This window comes from Cricetulus griseus, chromosome 3 (genome assembly GCF_003668045.3).
Source record: "Cricetulus griseus strain 17A/GY chromosome 3, alternate assembly CriGri-PICRH-1.0, whole genome shotgun sequence".
Classification (NCBI taxonomy): Eukaryota; Metazoa; Chordata; class Mammalia; order Rodentia; family Cricetidae; genus Cricetulus; species Cricetulus griseus.
In genome coordinates, this window is record NC_048596.1 from 24,104,145 (window position 1) to 24,123,850 (window position 19,706).

General features: G+C 46.4%; 2 protein-coding genes across 7 annotated transcripts in view; both read right to left on the bottom strand.

Annotated features, from left to right (window-relative positions):
• Positions 1 to 753: 753 nt before the first annotated feature.
• LOC100755258 (cytochrome P450 26C1) lies at positions 754 to 9,530 on the bottom strand. The gene is made up of 6 exons (XM_027407451.2): positions 7,854 to 9,530; positions 7,145 to 7,369; positions 6,416 to 6,691; positions 5,090 to 5,245; positions 3,486 to 3,803; positions 754 to 1,527 (listed from the first exon to the last, which is right to left on the bottom strand). The coding sequence occupies exons 1-6, from the start codon at positions 8,055 to 8,057 to the stop codon at positions 1,150 to 1,152; spliced, it is 1,557 nt and encodes a 518-aa protein (XP_027263252.1). The 5' UTR covers positions 8,058 to 9,530; the 3' UTR covers positions 754 to 1,149.
• An 899-nt stretch (positions 9,531 to 10,429) lies between these two features.
• The window catches only part of Exoc6 (exocyst complex component 6), a 128,515-nt gene continuing 119,238 nt past the window's right edge, over positions 10,430 to 19,706 (bottom strand). For 5 of the 6 annotated variants that reach the window (XM_027407453.2, XM_027407452.2, XM_027407455.2 and 2 more), the window contains 2 exons: positions 12,080 to 12,192; positions 10,430 to 10,834 (listed from right to left, as the gene is read on the bottom strand). In XM_027407453.2, coding sequence (XP_027263254.1) covers positions 10,702 to 10,834; positions 12,080 to 12,192 — 246 coding nt within the window. In that variant the 3' untranslated portion in view covers positions 10,430 to 10,701. The remainder of the gene's footprint in view (positions 10,835 to 12,079; positions 12,193 to 19,706) is intronic. The other variant, XM_027407454.2, reaches the window with a different exon arrangement.

Genomic DNA, 19,706 nt, shown 5'->3' on the forward strand with positions numbered 1-19,706 from the left:
TGCAAAAACAATCCAAAACCGAGCATCTAGATTCGCGGAGGCATGGGACTGAGGCTGCCCAGCTTCCAGACACTCTGGGTACAGGCTACAGTGTATGTCTCTGTATTCCACCCCTCTCCACCATTGGCTGTCACACCCGGGGACAGCTGTGCAACTGACCCCCAGCCTCCTTACTCAACCACCGGCAGGAAATGTTATTTCTTGACCTTCCTGTTTTGGCACAAATATGGAAAATGTCTTGTTTATCTCAATCTCCCTTGAAGAAATTTTGTCTCAACCTCGAATGGACCAGACTTAGGAGACATCTCCAGAGAACATATTCTCTTCTGTATAAATGAGGATGTTAACAAATTATTGAAGTAGGAATTTCTCTTTTCAGAAGTCTCTAGCAGAATCTGCTGAGGTTGAGCCAGTTAGAGCCCAGGAAGCACCACCCTCCATACTTGGGTACTTAATTTCTGCCAAGGCTCAATAAGCCTGAGGGCAATTGCTGAGAGCTCTCTGGTGTGCCTTTTGGTCAATGTCACAGACTCAACCCGGTATCTCTGCTAACTTTAAAAAAAAGAAAAGAAAAGAAAAGAAAAGTTGCAAACCGGGCGTTTAATCCCAGCGCTTGGGAGGCAGAGGCAGGCGGATCTAAGTAAGTTTGAGTTCGAGGCCAGCCTGGTCCCCAGAGCTAGTGCCAGGATAGGCTCCAAAGCTACACAGAGAAACCCTGTCTCGGAAAAAAAAAAAAAAAAAAAAGTTGCAAATTCTCCTCTGGTTTGATAGTACACCCAATCACCACCGCCACACCGCCAGGGCCCCACATTCAAGTTCCCTGCGGGACTTGCCACGGAAAGGTGAAGCCAGGTTTCATCTAGTGGAGATAGGTTCTTTCCACCGCTGACTCCTTCAGATCTTGCCAAGTGCCTACGTGTGGAGCGCGCAGCACGCTCCTTCCCCAAGCCCAGCGCATCTCCAATGCGGGGCCTGTGACTCAGTCAACTCCTCCTTCCAGTCTAGCACAAAATCGTCCCGTGAACATTTGTTAAACACACGACTCCGTGAATGTGCGTGACATGAGGACCTAGGGCGCTGAAGATGAACAGCACTGGGTGTGCGCGGCAGCCACAGGGCAAGCCAAGGCTAGAAGGAGCAGCGAGCGAGTCAGAGGTGTAACCCATCCCCCGCACCCAAAGTCTCCAGAGGATGAAAAAAGAGTCGCAGCCCGTCCACTGGGTGCAGGATGGGCACCGTCTGCATGACCGGGAAGGCAGGTGTAGCCAGTTCCCAGCGCGCTGTGCGCACCAGTTCCACGGCGAGCAGCTGCAGCACCGCCTGTGCTAGCTTTTGGCCCAGGCAGCTGCGCGCGCCGCCGCCGAAGGGGATGTAATGGAAGCGGCCGCAGGAGCCCCGCGTGTCCTCACTCTCCACGCCAAAGCGCTCGGGATCGAAGCCCTCGGGCGGGCTACGGTATACAGCAGCTGTCTCGTGCGTGTCTCGGATGCTATACATCACGCTCCAGCCTTTGGGGATCTGGTAGCCCTGAGAAGTGAGGGGGCCGTCGTGATCGCTAAGCACCGCGAAATGGCCAGAGCCAATTCCCCACCCATCCCCCGCACCCAGACGCGCCGAATAAACCTCCAGGGGCCCGTGATTAACTAAGTCTGAAGCTAAAGGATCTGCTTTACAGTTTCAGTGTCTTCACTAATGAGCTGTAAGATCTTGAAATGCTTGCGCCCCTCCCACCCCACCCCCATTTTTTTTTAGTTGAGAAAATAAGAATAAAAAATATCCACGTTGTTGAGAGAATTTCAAACGGAGGTTGGCACACATTAGTGCCCATGAAACGGAATGTTATGAGTTTGTTGTCTTTCTCCTCCTGTTTTCTTCTGTCACAGGAGACATATTGTAAGACTGTAGCTGAAGCAGGGAACCCTTTCCTCCTCTGGGACAGTTCAATTGTAAAACTCTCCTTTGCATTTAACTGAGGACCACCCCGCCTTCCCACTCACCTCTACACAGTAACACGACCTTGTGGTTATACTTGAGAAGATGCTCCCACCCTCCCAACCGTCCTGCCCTCTTTTTGCTCCCTGCTAGGTATTGCAAGCCCAGGGCCTCATTCACACTAGGAGAGCGTGCCTGCCGCTGTCCTATATTCCCAGCCTGCCACTGTCCTATATTCCCAGCCTCTTAGCTTTCTCACGTGTCTTCCGATCCCTGACTACAACGCCACCTGCCCCTCCGATGACTGCAGTTTTCTGAAGCCTGTGGAGGGTCATTACTATTCAGGTTCTCACATCGGAATCGCCCTCCCTAGTCCTCAGTGTCCTGTCTGCACAGTGGAAGAGGACAAGGATGAGGAGGAGGGAGGAGGAGGAGGAGGAGGAGGAGGACTAGGACAAGGACTAGGATTAGCAGGACGAGGACGAAGGAGAAGGACGAGGACAAGGATGACCTTCCCTGTGCTCCACTTACAGCCCTGGAAGCTGCCCCGTCCTCCACGGCTCTCATCATTTACTGGGCACACCAGCACTGCAGCTTCAAGTTTAAGCACCCAAGTCACTTGAGTGCCAACCTTTGACTGGCAGCCCCCCCCACACACACACCAGTGGCACACACTTCACATTCCAGCCCTTTGGCTGCTATCACCCAACCCTAGAAATCTCCTTGCTTCATTCCATAGTCTTGGTCCCTCCCTCCTCATGGAGTCCCCCTCTTCAATACCACCCCTCCCAAGGTACTGCAGCAAAGCCATTCAGGCAAAGACCCTCAAGTTTTGCAGTGCGAATTCCCCAATTTCCAAAGCTGCCAATTCATTAATTCATTAAACACCCCCAGCCTCCTGGGGAGTATCAGAGCTGCAAAAAAAGAACCAAACCAAAGTCCTCCCAGAGGATAAACGGAGATCCACAGTAAAGGGAGACCTGTCCACATTATTTCCAGATTCGGTCAGGCCTAGTTCTTAACCTTGTCCAGTCAAGGGCAGCCTGATGAAACCATTAAGATTTTGTTCTTTGTCTTAAGGCTGTTGCATTTCCCAGGTACATGGCCTAAGAGCCAGGCCTGGACAGGTGACAATGACTGGTTCTTTAGTTTAATGACGGAATTAAATAAAGAAGTAGTGTACCGCCTTCCCTTTCTAGCCACACACTTTGCAAGGAGTGCGGTTCAGAGAAAAACGTCTGCATTCTAAAACTAGCGGGATCGCTGACAAAAGCTGAGTTATATACTTACATACTTTATATAAGCATTTCTACTTAGATATACTATATATAAAATTTCTAACTTTGACAGCTCTTCAGGCACCAAGCTTTGTATCCCTCTACTGGAGTTGGAGGAAGCAGAGTCCGGGGAATAGTATAGAGCTCAGCCAATTTTCCAGGAAGGAAAGCTAAGGCCCTGGCAAGGGAAAGAGATCTCTGTGCTGGTCTCCCTGCCCTCCTCCCACCCCAGCGCCGCTGCAAGCATCCAGAGGCCCCACAGCGCGGCGCACTTACGTCCAGCTCAAAGGTTCGCAGCACAGTGCGGTAGCCCCCAGACACAGGCGGTAGGAGGCGAAGCACCTCCTTGACTACACAATCGACGTAGCGCAGACGGCCCAGCGCTGCCAGGCTAAGGTCCGGCTCACAGCTGCAGTCAGGTCGGGGCCCCGTGGCCAGGGGTGCGCAGCCGCACGCGTGCCCCAGCCCCTGCGCTGACAGCTCCTGCTGGATCTTGGCGATGGCCGCGGGGTGCTGCAGAAGCAGCAGAATGAGCGATGTGCTGGCGCTGGCCGTAGTGAAGAAGGCGGCGAAGAGGAGCTCCACAGCTGACTCCTGCAAGACAGTCCGGCGGCTCTGAATGTACTGTGAAAAGCGTCCAAACTTATCTCCTGTGCGCAGACTAGCGCCTTCATGTCCGGCCCTGGCGGCTATACTCACTTGCTCTGAAATCGGTCAAAACTCACTTAGGAAAGTCGTTTTGGACAATAGGCAGACCAGCATCTGCACACGCCCGCTTTGAACGAGCTCTCAGAGGTGATACAGAGATATTATTCTGTGCATTATTTTAGTGCTTTAAATATAATAACTCGTTAGATTCTCACCTTCACCCCGTGGGGAGCAATTACTGCTCTTACTTTATAAGGTTGGAAACTGAGACTCTGGGAAGTGCTCCAAGACCCTAGAGCTAGTAGTTCCTGCAATGAGAGTCTGTCTCTGTCTCTCTGTGTGTCTTTGGCTCTCTCTCCCTCCCTCCCTCTCCCCTCCCCCACCCGGACACACCCATGATGCTTCAGACAAGGCACCTGCAGCCCAGTACCAGTCTTGCTCCAAAGCCAGGAAGGCCACTTTTTCTGCCCTGCTTTGCTGAGGACATTCTCAGGCCCCACCACCTGCCTAAGTGCCCTTCCAGTAACTTTCTTCAGGGCAGCAGCAGTGCTTGTATTTGCATGCGGTCTTCAGTGACCTGAAGGTGAGTGTATGCCACCCTCATACCCTATTCTCTGAAACAGAATGCACCCACTCTGTATCCCAGCACAAAATCTGGTGTTAAACAGGTACATAAGAATCTTTGAGGAGTGAAATCTGAACTGGTTGGAGACCAACTGCTGGTCCTACCTTGGACAAAATGCAGCTGAGATGGAGGCTCCAGAGTCCAGACATCCTGCCTGGCCACTTTGACCAACGGGTCCCTTCTATGGGGCCTTGTTACTCCCTAGTTCTGTCAAAACACAAACTACCACTTCTGTCCATGCTACCTCTCTTCATGGACCAGCATTGTCTCCAGCGCTCAATTCCCCGGGACTCCAAGTCTATAGATCATTCTCTCCTGAACCATTTGGGGTTTGTGAGGGGCCAAGAGGAGGGATAACTAGATCCAGAACCTGTAATGCCAGACTTAGGTTTTGATGCTGCTGGAAGAACGGCTACAGTCCAAGCTGTCATAGCTGGCAGATGTTGACAGAGTCATGACTGGAACCCAGGGCTCTTCTTTTTCACCCTGAGGTGTGCCTGAGCCTCCAAATGGTGTGAAATAGGACATGACTGGGAATGGATTGGGTGTGGGGGGATCTCTGGGGAAGGAAAGTGGGGGGAGGGAGAAGTGGCCTCCCATCACCTACCTTCAACTCTTGCACAGAGAGCTCATGGCCCAGCTCCCTAGCGCTGTTAATGATCAGGTGCAGGGCATCACCTGGCTCTGCTGCCTGCTCCTCATGAAGCTTCTGAGCAATCGCCTCATCCAGGTACTGATATAACTGGTCCCTGGCCCGGATGCCCTGATGTACGGGGAGAGAGGGCAGATGGGGTAGGAAGGCTGAAGGGTAGATCCTGATGTGAGTCTCAGCTTAGCTATACACCTAGCTGGAAGCAGGCATGGCTCAAGAAACGGTCATAGATTTGTTCACTGTCTATAAACAGTACTCTGTCTTGATAATCATCACCAGCCTCCTCTGGCAAGGCAGTTAATGTCACACAAAGCACTGAGAGGTCAAACATTTGTTCCCTCACACAGCGGCTAGTGCCCATTCCTGGCACAGAACCATGGAGGTGCACTTAGCTATTACCCTTTCCCTGTGCTCAGGTAATGAGAATCAGTGTTAAGAAAAAGGGGCACCTGGGAAACTCCACTGAGGACACTATTGTATATTCTAAACGTTAGCTTCCATCAGGGGGTTGAGCAAAGGGGGAAAGGATGGCTCGGCAGAGTTCAGAAGGAAGCATGCCCAGCCAAAACATCCTGAAAGCCAACACTTGAGTTTTGTAGCCAGAAGTATCTTGTTCAAATCTTGACTGTGTTCTTGTCTCGTGACTTCAAAGAGACCTGCTTGCCAATAAAATGAGAATAACACTTTGCAGGTTGCAGGGACTAAACCAGAAAATGTATGCAAGGTAACCAGCACACAAGATTCTTTTACAGATTATTATTTTTATTCAAGCGACTGAACGCTCTAGGGCAGAAAGAGGGGGAGGGGCAGGACCCAGCTTCCTTCAGCTCTAGGGCCCCGCCCATTACTCAAAAAAAGTCTTGCTTTTCTGATCCGGAAACCAGCCCTGGTCGGTGGGTTGGGAGCCGACACCCATCCCCTAGACCAGACCCAGCGCCGGGCTTCGTCTGGCGCCCTTCGGTTCCCCAACGTTCCGCAGTGCCAACCTTCCAAAGGGTGCTGGAGATTCGGCGCCACTTTGAGAAGGTAGGCAACCCCTTCCTGGATGCCTACCACTAAGACCCAAACTCAAGAAGGCTACTCGGTGCGAGAGTGTGAATCAAGAGCATCCCATTAACGACGTGTGGCCTGCCCATGTCACACGGAGTCCGAAAAAAATGCAACCCTGGTCTCCACCAACCATCACACTACCCTACGCTGGGCCACGCCCTCGGTCCGGGGTACCTCGTCTGGTTTGGGAGACCCTCTGGAGCTATGGACTAAGGTCTGGGGCAGCATTACCTTGCGCAGGCCACTGAAAGGCACGTCCAGGGGCAATGAGAAGAGGTTCTCCACTAGCTGTTCAAAGGTCTGGGCTAGCTCGGTGCATCGTGTTTCGTCCAGCTGCAGCCCCAGGAGGATGCGCGCGGCCATGCGGAAGGTGAGTGCTTTGGCCGCCCCGTAGACAGCTACTGGTCCTCGGGCGGCGCACCAGGAGCGCACCTCTCGCCGCAGCGCCCTCTGCAGCCGCGGCACGAATCGCTCCAGAGCCGGGCGGCTGAACACGCGCGCCAGGACCTGTAGGGAGCGCAGCTGAGCGAGCGCAGGGCAGGCTGGCCTCTTGGGCTCCGCGACTCCGCAGCCTAAAGGCAAAGTCCAGTCCCTTCTTCCTCTTCTGAGCCGCACAGGCCTAAACTTGCTGGCTTGGTTCCCTCCACTTTGATGTACGGAGTCCCTCCCATCCATCTAGGCTTCAAATGTTAGCTGCTCCACAAAGTCTTCCCTGAACCCGCTTAAATCTGAAGCCCCAAACCTGCTAGCACCTGTCACAGAAGATCTGGAATAAAGGATTTGTAGCCCTGCCCTTGTTTTACAATTCAAAACCCGGAAATATAGGGAGACTTGCCTCGGGTCACCTGTTCCCTTAGCAGGGACCCTAGTCAAGTTCTGAGTATACCGAACACCAGGCTACCGCAGGAACCCAGGCACCATGGATGGATCGATCTTAAGTTCCTTTGGTTTTCCCCTCACCTTACGCCGTTGTCGATGGGGCTCGCCAACCGCGCCGAGGAGTGTGTGTGAACCTAGCAGAATGTGCGCGCTCTGCGGCCACTGGCTACGCACCAGGCGGTGCTCGCCCAGCAAGATGGTGCGCACGTTCTCCGCGCCGCTCACGCGGATCACTGGCCTGCCCAGAAGATGCGTCTTAAACACTGTCCCGTAGCGCTCGCGGCGGGAACTGTGGAAACGAGAGCCCTGCAAGCAAGGCGGAGCTTGAAGGGCCGCTGGGCCAGCGGGGCTGAAGATCTGTCCCAGACATCCCAGCTGCCTCTTCTTAACAACTCCCCTGTCCCAGGCTGTCACACATTACTTACAAAACGAGATTCCAAAGGGACCTCTCAGGTACTCTATGGGAATGTAGACGCCCGCTGGTAAAGTGAGATAGGGGCTTGGATTGGGAATGTGGGTGCCTAAGGGAGCATGGCTGAGATGTGGCTCCGCTTTTCAGTCTGTGCTTGCAAGGTAGGTACCACGCTCCTCCGATCCCTCCGTAGGCCCCTAGTTTACACCCAAAATATGCTTAGAACTTCGGTGACATGGCGTCTCTTAGAAAGCTATGCAATGGCGAGGGTTTCAGAAATCCTGGGAAAGGGTCTGCTTAGCAAGTGCACCCAGAACCAAGAGCTTCTGATGGGAGATGCAGAAAAGGGGGGCATTGCTGAATGATAAAACTACTCACCTGAACCAACCAGTGCAGCGTTTCACCCAAGAATGGCCAGCCCATGGAGCCCTTGGGTAGGGGCAAGGTTGAGGCCGGATCCCGGCTCAGCGTCCAGCGGAGGGTCCACAGGTTTTGGGCTAGGCCAAGCAGCACACCGGCACACAGGAGAGCGGTGCCCGCAGCCCCCAGCATGGACAGACAGCTCAACCCCCAAGAAAGCATGGCGAGTCTGCCGGGGCGGGGAGGCTGGGGACGGCTAGGCCACTGGGAGGGCAGAGGGCTCAAGAACTGTGCAGAGCTCTCCTATGCAGTCCAGAAAAGTCCCGGGTTAGGGACCAAGCCAGAGATAAATAAATTCATGCAAGGCTTCCGCTCTTAAAACGAGACTGTCAGTGATCCTGAGCACTTAGAGAATTCGCCTTCTTCAAAGCTGGAGGCCCAGAACATTTTCCCCATTGCAGTCAAAAAGTGCCAGCCCCTTCATGGTGGGCGGTTTGCCTCCGGAATGCCTCTACACTCTCGATCCGCGCTCCTGATGTAAAGCTGCGAGCGAGCGAGGCTGAAACAACTTACCAGCGCTGCCAACTGCTGTTGGGATTCCCGGGGCTGCAGACCCCTGCCCACCACCTTCTCTCCTGCAACTCGGTTAACACTTCTCCATCTGCCCTTAGCACGTTTATATAGATACTGCCTCCCTCCCTCTGGACTGGTCCTGAGTCAAACAACGCGACGTGTATACGCATATTTAAAGTGTCCCACCCAGACTAATGATTGGAAGCAGTGGGCAGTGTCAGGCTCACCTCGAGATCCAAATAGGGAGTGACATCTGGGCGGGAGGGGGGGCGTGCCCCAAGCGCACCCTCGGGCGGACCTGAGGTTTTGCCCTGTAACTTCGGGGCTCTTGGTGAGAGCAAGAGCCCAGCCAGCGTGAGAAGCCCACAAGAATTAGACACTCTGCGTGCAGGGCCATGCTCTTGACCTACCTGTCTCCATGCCATTAGCGTCCTCTCTGGTCCCCCACCCTCGAGCCTGGAAACCCCTTCTGTTCACCAAATCAAGGGCCAAAGGGCTAGAGTTGCTTCCCTTTGCTTGGTCTCCTTCAGGGCAAGGTTGTGGGTTGTGATCCCAGCGTTCCAGAAGCACAGCTGGGGCCCAGCTGTCCATCAGCCACTTGAGGGAACCTTCAGGAGATGGTCATTTCACTGCTCCTAATGTTCACAGGGGCACCCAAAGTCCTCCAGAAGCCGTTATCCTGGGCACAGCTCTGGTCTCCGGACCTAACCAAATTCTCACTTCTTTTTCATTATGTTGCCCATCTCCGGAGCCTGAGAGATCCCGCCCCCTCCCCCAAGATCAGCTTGCATCTTGGGCTTTCTGCCCCATTCAGGGCTGCAATGCCTTTAGGCCTACCCGCTGGTTAACAATACAATATGGGGGTGGGAGGGGTATGGGGGTGGGGTGGGGAGTGCCTTGTTTTTTATAAAGAGTACAGAGGAGCCCAAGGCGGGGGGGGGGGGGGGAGGGGGAAGTTCCTGCTCCAGGGGATGTGGAGTTTCCTCTTTCCAAATCCCCAGGTGCCTGGGCCAAAACCAGGAGCCTTTCCAAGTACCCAGCGAGTGAGGGGCATCTTCAGAGCTCACCACACCTAACCTATATGCATTGTGTCTGAAGAATTATCGTATTTTCCTGTAAAAGTTCAAAATGTTAAATACTTGAGTATTTTGTCAAGAGCACAAATATGTTTTGTTTTGTGCCATGCATATTCTGATAATTAGGGAATAATAGGCCTTTTCTGGAGGTGGCCGTTTAAAATGAGAAGCTCTGAATATCTGAAATAGCATCTTCAACAACTCCCAACCTTTTTAATGTTCAACACAAAATCCAGACATGTAAGCATAGCTGGTCATACTTATTTTACAGAGTCAGGAGTCTACAGGCATAAATCCAGAAAATGCAAAGGGTACTTTTAGCATAATTACAGTGGAGAGAAAACAATGGTCAAGTTTACATCGCATTCTTGTCACTGATTTATCCAGAGGAAAATGTACATTTGCTGTAGGTTCCAGAGTGCAGTTCATCTGCTGAGTTCCACAGTCTATAGCATTGAGATATACTATCTGGAGCACATTCACCCGAACCTGTGGTAACTTCATTAAGCAGGAAGAACACATTCACACTAGGACAGCCACACCTGATGTAAACAGCCCCTTGACAGGCTTGTCTTTAACTTAAACCAAACTAAAACTCTAACATGGGGTCAGCTACAAGAAATACTACATCTTTAGGAAATCCAAACCATTATCTTCATTTTCAGAATGATTAAGCTATCCAAATATAACAAATAATTTACATTCCTGGTGAGCTGTGTTTGGCTTCAGGAACTGTCAAGATTTGTAGATTTCCTCCTCAGAATCAGCAGAACAAAAATTTTTAGGCACATGAGTCAAACTAAGGTGAAAATAAAAGCTAAAAATCCAACAACGATAGCCAAATATTCCCTTTTCAGCAGCAGCTGTGCCCCAAACTATAATGACACAACAGGAGCTTTTTCCGGCTTCAAGAGAAGAAAGAATACTTACAAGCAGAAACACAAGTTTTTCTAATATTTGCAATCAGTTTCATACACAATTTATTGGATTTATATATTACACTTTCGATTTTTCCTCTGAAATTGAAAAAAATTAATCTTACATTTTTATATATAAAATAGTATTCAATTATTTAAAAATCCATACAAATGATGTTTGTTACCAATACTTGTTTAAGCCCTCATCAGTTTATTTCCTCTACCGTATTTTCTGACTTCTGTAAACAAATTATTGTCTCATGACCAGTGCTGGCCATGGAGACGCACTCATGGACATGTTTACATGTGCTGGGACATACCAGTCACCAAGCCTCTGAGCTGTTTCACCACCGTCTCTATCAGCTTCTGCCTATCTCTGTCGTTCTTCCGGAACTGGGCGAATATATTATTCTTCTTGCTGGTGTCCTTCATCCTACAAACACATACAAACACAAATGCTGAAAAAGAAAAGCTGCTTCCCAGGACTTGTTTCTTTCTCCCTCCCTCCCTCCCTGCCTCCCTCCCTGCCTCCCTGCCTCCCTCCCTTCCCAGCTCTCTCCACATGCTGACTTATCCAATATCAACTGTTTGCTTAAAATGAAAATAGGTGCTATCAAATGTACAGACACAGAAAGCACATGGAGACGGGGGGGGGGGGGGGGAAGTCATGAACTTGCACTAGCACACAAATCCAAGACATCCCACCAGAAGATGTATTAGAATACCCAACGTGGGCTCTCCTACACATTCACAGCAAGACCACGTGAAAGTGAAAACGGCATCAGAAAATTTTAAATGTAATTTTTTTTTGCCTCAGCAGCATTTCCTAACATTATAAAATCAATTTATATAATTTGTGAATAGTTTCTTACATCCTTTCAAATCAAATAACCACAACTATATTTGAAATTTGGGAAAACAATGTACAATATAGCATGAAACTACATCTTAATAGTTATACTTTAAACAAACTGTGACTGAGTGAAGAAAAAGTCTGCCACATAATGGGGGGGGGGGAAGCACTGTGTCTAGCTGGAGCAGCAAACCCTACTGTCGTAGTTTTTACTATCGTTTGTTTTCTCAAATCATGTAGTTCTCCACCGACACAGAATTCAAGACTGAGATACTACTGAGGCAAACTTTCCATTTCTTGGCCCTGTCTATTTTATTTTTAAGTAGCTCCAATTCTTGTGTCTTCAAGTGAACCCTGTTCTCTCCAGTTGGGGGAATGGAGTCAGGCACTAGCACAATGCAGTCAACAACTGTACTAAACATTCCAGACTTCCAGTAACATATTTATAAAGCAAACTGAGCCTGAGATTTTCAAGATACATTAGGAAAAAAACAAGTTTTTCCACACATATGTAATAAAAATAATCCTGAAAGGCAAGAAAGAGACTTATCTTTGGTTCATTAAGATGGACTCAATTTCTCTCCTTCCCTCCCGCCTCTCCTCCAGGTTTCACTCCATATACTCACTAAAGTCTCAGCTCTCTCAAACCCATGATCCCCCTGCGTCACGGTTGGCATATGCTATCACATCTGGCTGTACTGACTTTCAAAACTCCATCTAGACATTTCTCTTTTCAGAGAAATTTCTAGTTCCTTATCACTGAATCGAACCTTGTGTAAATGCTACCTAAAATAAAAACAAAAACAGTTTTGAGAACATACTCACTTCTCCAAGAGAGTAAGGGCCGTGTGTGGGTTCACACGAAGGTACTTGGAGGCTGGCTGTCCATAGTCAGCGAGGTAAGTGGACCAGTCCCAAACCATAAACAGGTCAAGGAGCTGAGGAAGAGGGTGAAAACAAGTCAGCTTTTGGACATTTACTCATACATAAATCAAGAATATATTATTCTTCGTTCATTTTCCACATGACTTTCTTCTTACAGTAAAATAAGGAAATTCATTTTAAGAACATAACTGGTATACTTCAAACCAAAATCATATTCATTATTTTTTCTTTTGAGATTGCTAACAATTGTCAGTGGCTGCTGTCCTAACGATTTATGACATTTCGATACAGTTGTATGGAACACTCTCTCAATCACATCAGCACCTGTACTATGTTTAAGGTTTGTATCTCTGTACACTACCCACAACTCAGGGGGAAGGCTCGTGCCACCAACTATGTATAGAAGCAGAGAGCAGAAGTATGTTTACCTTTCAAAGAAGCCATTTGCAGCCAGACTTTCCTAAAGTAATTTAAAGCAAAACCTCAGATAATCTCAATGAAGTGCATTGAACAACCTCTGCTGGATTCTCCGAAGTGACAGAACTCTGTGTCATGATGAGCTCAGGCTTCAGGATTCGCCTGTTAACTTTAGCCAATCATTTTGTGTAAACAAACAACAACAAAAGACATCCTCTGTTTTCCATAGTGTCTCAAAACTGACTATTTGCTTTATAAACTCCATTTGGAATCACTGTCAAATATTGTTATAATCTTTTAAAAGCAATGCCAGGCCTAACCCAAAGCATCTAGCTCCTTACCCACCTTTAAAGCCCTAATCCCCTTAAGCCATTTAAAGCCAACTTCCTGTTCCTTCCCCCATTTGAATTGTTTCCGAAAGCCTGATGCTTCACTCACTGTTTCCTCCGTTTTTATATTCTTTTAAAAGACATACTTCATAAATAGGGGGTCTCTTGGTTTTGCTTTCACATGAAGGACACATTTATGGAACCAGTAACTCTAAGAGGAATAAAAACTTTTAAGGTGATTAAAGCCACCAAAAGAAAGATGAGGAGAAACCAACTTTTTCTTGGGATGGTGAGGGGACTGACTCTTCTTTTTCCTCCATCAATTTGCAACTGTCATACAGACCCTTACAAAAGGTAGAAAGTTCAATAATGAAAATATTAATGACTAATGATGGCTCTGTTTATTTTCAGACAAGAGAACATTCTAGACCATAACAGAAATTACAACACTGTTATAGAAACTCTAATGAAACAATAGAAAAAGGATAACAATGGAAAGAGAATGTGTGCATAATTTTTTCATGTTGTTTGGTAACACATTTTCCCAAGGAACACTAATTTCATACACTCAGATGATAATACTGTGATTGATAGGCTATCCTTCTGCAATGGGGTTAAGAACCATAAAACTGTGATCTTCTTGGAATTTATAATAATACTTATAGGTGAGGAAATTTTAGGAAAAATAATAAAGGTGGACAAAAAGTTATGCATAGAGACAGTAATTTCCAACATTTTATTAGGTTACAGAAAAAATTAAAACAGCCTAAATCTCAATATCAAGGAACTTGTGCCTAGTGTACATGAGGTCTAGGTTCAATGCCCGGCATTACCGCAAGGAAAAAAAAAAAAAAAGATAAACTGATAAAACAGTAAGGTAGAACTTAACAATGACCATCACATGCTTAATAAAATCATTTACATAGAATTTAAATGGCTTAGGAAGATGGTTATGATGTACACTGTTACTTAACTGTAGAAAACCCTATAAATGAAAGAAAATTTGAAAATATGCCAAGAATGATGTTACTTTTACAGTGGGGTTACAAGTAACTTATTTTCTTTATTGTCATAATATTCTGCAGTGGACATGCTTTAATTCTAGAAATAAAAATAGCATTTATGGGCTAGAGAGATGGCTCAGAGCTTAAAAACACTGGCTGCTCTTCCACAGGTCCTGAATTCAATTCCCAGCAACCATATGGTGGCTCACAACCATCTGCAGTGAGATCCGGTGCCCTCTTCTGGTCTGCAGGCAGACATGCAGACAGAACACTGTATATATAATAAATAAATAGCATTTATATATCTGTTAACATACCCTCCATTAACAGTCTTTCCATAGCTGTCAGCAACAGCCTCACTCTGAAGGCTGCTCTTTCTGGTCTCTGTATGATTCCACATGTGAATGTGGTCATTCACAGTCTGCAGAAAGTAACCACTACATTCAATGGCATTAGCAAAGAGACCTTTAGGAGATGGAAGAGTCTGTAAATGAAGCTTCTTTTCTTTTAGGCTGAACTACCAACTCCAGGTGGGGAAGCAAGAACCCTATCTACTGAACCAACTACAACTGTGAAGACACGTGGCCCTTCTCCAGCAAAGTCTTTCCTAAATAGGAATACTATGCTTATAATCTGTACGCATGACCAGACATCATATGCAGATACTCACTGCAAATCACTAGCGGTTACAGGAAGTATAAAATTCAATGTACCTACCAGATTCTACTCTATATATTTCACATTAATGTTAAATACTTTGTAAAATATGTTTCATGTGTAATTCATGGATATTTATGGAAACCTGTACGTTAAAGTTTAAGGAACTCAACACCAGATAAAACACTAGATAAAATTTACTTAATCATTCAACTCATGTTTACAGCCCACCTACAATGTGCTACCTACCACATTATGCAGCAGAAGACAGTATAGAAAGTAGACACTGTCCCTTTTCTCAAGGAGTGGACATTATTAAGTGGTAATAAGTTAACAAAGAAACAAGTTATATTTTGATGCTGACATAAAGAAATTATTTTTAAAAACATTATTCACACAACTCCTAGTATTTGAACTCTACTAAAACAGGAGTAAGCTATTGTCAGCTTAATATGTAGAAAGGTGGAAACCACAATTGCCTGCCACTCTCTTGCCTGTCACTCTCAGTCCCTGAATATATGGCTGTCCACTAAAGCACCTCTGCCTCCTGAGTTTTGGGATTAAGGGCCTTGCCCCACCAGATCTGGTCCTTTTAAAGTATATCTCTACTGAAATGAAAGGATAACAAGACCAGGGCTTTATTCCAGAGCCCCACAGGTCTCCACATGGGCTGCTCTGACTGGAACAGCATAAACCTTGGTGCGATAAGGATGCCTAGAAAGGTGTAACTGATCTACTGTCAGAATGGGATGGAGAGGTAAGGGAGGCAGAGTACTTGCCAGGAAACACCAGTACTCACTACACCCCACACCCTGCCACTGCCTTGGGGGCCACCTCTCAGAGTTGTCCAAGTATCACAAGATGCTGCATTTTTAATAATAAGGCCCCTACTACAGAAAACATCACTTTTGCTTCAGTTTTGCTTCCTTTGGATAGCAGTGCATAAACATTTGTAGTAATCACATAAAATGCTTTTAGTCTTGCAAAAACACACACACAAAAAGAGACGTGGTCCAATAGGTGAATTTACTAGTTAACACAGATACACAGAGTTCAAAGACATAGATGGAACATGAACAAAAACAAAACATCACCTCGTTATCCAAAAGCCACTTCACAAATGCTGATTAAAGGATAAAGTAGGGCACATGATAGTGAGAATCGGTACAAGTTCTGTCAGTGGGTTTGTTGCAATAGTCAAGTAAAATGAATCTCCAAGTCTTTTGAGTAAATGATCAAAGTATGGATCACATAAAAGTAAGCAGAAAACAGTGTGTTTCAGCTCCATCTCATCGAGTTCTAAAGTATCACCTGAGATCAGTATCCCTCTTTTAGTCAGGGTTCCCTTACCCTCCAGAACAAATGTTGACACATCAGGTGGGTTTATGCCAATATCTGTGAATAAATTCTAAGCTTTACTTCTGGGACACTTGCTGTGTGTCCAGCAAATGAAAGGTCAGCTTAAGGAATGAAATGGTTTCATGGGTGGTCCCATATATATGCTCTAGATAGTTGAGCCACTTCAGAACCACTGAGGAATTCCTTCATGCGATCCATCCAGCTGGCTGACGGTTTCCCATCATATACACTGGTTCCCAATCTGTAGATTTTTGGGATCTCAAACCTGTTGAGATCACTCACTTTGTGCAAATGTAGGAACATTTAAAACCATCCTGTGGAGCTCTTAAGGGTGCCTTTTTGTCTTTGTAAAACTGAATCCACAGTGCCGGGTCATTTTTCCTTGAATCTGGTTTAGTTTTGTTTTGGGTCTTTGAGATTTTTGCTTTTGAAGCACCTCAGGGGCAGTGACCCAAGGCAGAAGATAAATAGAGCCAAGCAAACCTCAAGAGAGAAGCAACTGGGGACACCAGGTTTGCTTTTGTGAACAATGACCTGGGGGCTCAGGGGCAGCCTTAGTCCCCCAAGTTCCCTTTTCCAAGCACTAAATTCACCTGGGACTTGAGGATCACTTAGCAAATTCCAAAAGTAAACCAGAAGATCGTTTTTCCTTCACCTTCAAGAAACAAAGCTGATGTTAGGTTCCTAGTGTGCTTCAGAGACTTTACAACAACAAAACTCCTAAGCCCCATACAACACAGAAGCTGAAACACTTGCCCTTCAAACAAATCCTCAGTAATTGGCTCCTGGGAATTGAAGAAGAAAGGTCTTATTGACCTTTCTTCAGAATACTTGTCTTTTCTAGATATCAAATGAGTGCCATCTGCCTTCTCAAGCACTAGACTTTCCCTTCTCTGTGAAAATACCACACCGAGAAAGCTCTAGATGAAGCCGAGGAGAGAATTTAAGATAGAGCCAACATCAACTTAGTTAAACTCCATACAAGGGGCCATGTGTGTAGCTCAATCTGTAGAGTGCTTGCCTAACATTCTTGAGACCTTAGATTCAATCCCCATCACCTCAGAAAAACCGTCATGGTCATGCAACCTGTAATCCCAAAACATGAACAGTAGAAACAGGAGTTCAAGGTCAGTCTAGACCACAAAAGACCTGTTAAACCTGAAAACTTCAAGGAGAAAGACCAAATCCATGGCTGTTCAATTGAAGCAAGATTTATTAAATACTGGCCAGGCAATGGACACTGGCCAGTTCCTTACCTGGGACTCCCAGAGAATGGTCACAAGATCTATGTTGGCCAGGTATCTATAAAGACCAAACCCACAAGGCTATGGTACTTTCCATCTTTATCCAATCGGGGCAAGCATATATTCTGATGTACTTCCTGTCTACATATCTCCTACCGACACGTGATCAAGCACAAGCCTTACTTATGCAAATAACCTTGCTTACTGAAGTGAAATCACGTGACTCGGTATCATACAAGAACATCAGCCCCCAGCACTCCAGGAAGTTATCTGTCCTTGGGCAAATGGGGCTTTCAGGTTAACTTTAGCCCTTATAGACCCTGTTTCAATTTTTTTCCTCCAGCCTCCTTTTCCTGCTTCTCAGTGTTAAAGGCCTTCAAGCTGTCCTCACCTAAGCCTTCTCTCTTCAAAGGTCCATTTTTCAAGCCTGCTCTAAGCCAGTGCCTTCTGCACTCTGTGAGGACTACAGGTGAGCTCAGGGTGAGCTCAGGGTGCCACATGCTGCCATTACCCTTTAACTCTCTTTCAGGCATCACCCTTTCATTCACTTCACTGTAAATGAAGGAAAATGTTCTTGAAGTGTACTTTCTATTTTTCTTTCCTCCTCCTCCTCCTTCTTCCTTTATTACTTCAACTACCTTCCTTCCTCTCCCACCCCCACCCTTTCTCTTTCTTTTGAGACAGGGCCTCACTTCATAGCCCTGGCTGACCTGGAACTCTCTATATAACCCAGGCTGGCCTCAAACTCAAAGTGAGTGCTGGGATTAAAAGCATGTCCTCTCACAGCAGGACAATAGCTGAAGAAGGGCTAGGAAGCCAAGGCCACCATCAGCTCCATAGGAACTCTGAGACAAGCTTGGGCTATATGAGACCCTGTCGCAAAAAAAAAAAAAAAAAAAAAAAAAAAAGGGACAGACGGCATTTACAGATGAAACTAAGCAAAGCAAACCCCAACTGCCTTAGGAAGAAGAGGGTGCATGTCTACAGTCACAGTTCTTATCCTTGTGAGAGCTCCTCAGCCAAAGGCAAAGCTCAGACGATCCATAGCTATGCTTTAGAGTGAAGGTCTCAGCTGCGGGTGCCAGACTTTACCACTTGCCCTGACATCCAAAGTGAGGTAGCTGGACTACCAAAGGCAGGGTAATGGATGTTAAAAAAGCAGGCACTTTACCATCCCCGTTTAACAGAAAAAATATTATGGCTGGCGCTAAAGCACAGAGGAGGGCACATGCGCACACACACAAGTGGATATTCTACTATTTTATTTTTAAGGGACACGAATTCTCAGTCATTTATTTCTTTCTATAATAGATTGTATTATCTTTGCTCAGGCAATTTAAAATATGTATATACTTTCCTCAAATCTAAAAGGCACTTATTTATTAACCCTAATTAACCATTCACTTCCAGATCTGATTGTATATGTAATTATCTTTTGTCAGGTATAATGATTTGCTTAGAAAGCATGTCAGAACACTTGCTGCTTAATCTGCTTTAAAGAGAAACGTCTTTCCATACCCTCGAGCATAATTAAATACAAGGGGTAAGAAGGCAGATGGCAAACTGCTAAGTCTGATTCACTAGGGCAGGGTTCACAGCATGGAGGCAAGGCTTACGTCCGTCCTGGCCCAGTGCTTAGTGACAGATTCCAGAGAGGTAAGTGACAATTCTGAAACACTGGGACAAATGTACTTGAAGAGGCTGCTGAGTTAGAAAGCAGCTATTGGCATGCAGCTTGTGTCAGACACCACAGCCTCACAAAGCGCTATAACTATAAAATGCCAACAGCAGAAAGGCAAAGGCTTACTTTCTTGGGAAGATGAATGCAGATAAGTGGATTGTGATCCAAGTCCTACCACACTCTACCATGTGGACTAGAGTGGGAAAATGAACCTGCATCTGACCTCTGGATAACCTAAACAGGAAGACAGGACATTCTAAGCCTAATAGGCTGTGTCATCCTGTTAGGATAATTGTTTCCATTGATACCTTGCACAAACAGCTCACACTAGGCCATCAGAAAAAACTCAAGACCCAGTCTCTTCTTCCTAAGAACGGAAATAGTGCCTGGCCCAGTGCCCTCAATATAGGTGAGGAGGTAAAGCCTGGTTCATTATAATTAAGAAGAGAACAAAGAACAGAAAGAGAGAGAGAAACATGAAGGAAGTTGGAAGTTATCTTCTAAGTATTTTACAGATTATCTGAAAAACTTCATAAAATATTAAAAGTAAAACTTCCTGGCAAGAATCTGGGATAATTAAGAGACTATGATTTAAGGAAAGAGTTGATGAACATTACAACTTAAAACAAGTCAGCATTTTTTAAGAAATAATTTTTAAGTATCTTATATTTAATTACGGTGCATCACAATGGTAGAAATTAGAAAAGCTTTTAGAAACTTGAGCCCTCCATTTTCTTACCTAATAAAACTCTACTCACTTATCTTGAGGCAAGATAGGAAGAGGGAAATTAGGGGACACAAGAAGCAGACAGGAGCCATTCAGCCAGAAGAGAAGCAAGAATCCCAGCACAGCAAGGTCTTTCTTTCTCCTGTTAT

Coding starts and splice junctions, on each gene's coding strand:
- LOC100755258 (XM_027407451.2), bottom strand. CDS start 8,057: ATGCTTTCTTGGGGGTTGAGCTGTCTGTCCATGCTGGGGGCTGCGGGC. Junction 6,692..7,144: donor CCCATCGACAACGGCGTAAG/GTGAGGGGAAAA, acceptor CGCTCCCTACAG/GTCCTGGCGCGCGTGTTCAG. Junction 1,528..3,485: donor TGCGAACCTTTGAGCTGGAC/GTAAGTGCGCCG, acceptor CTCACTTCTCAG/GGCTACCAGATCCCCAAAGG.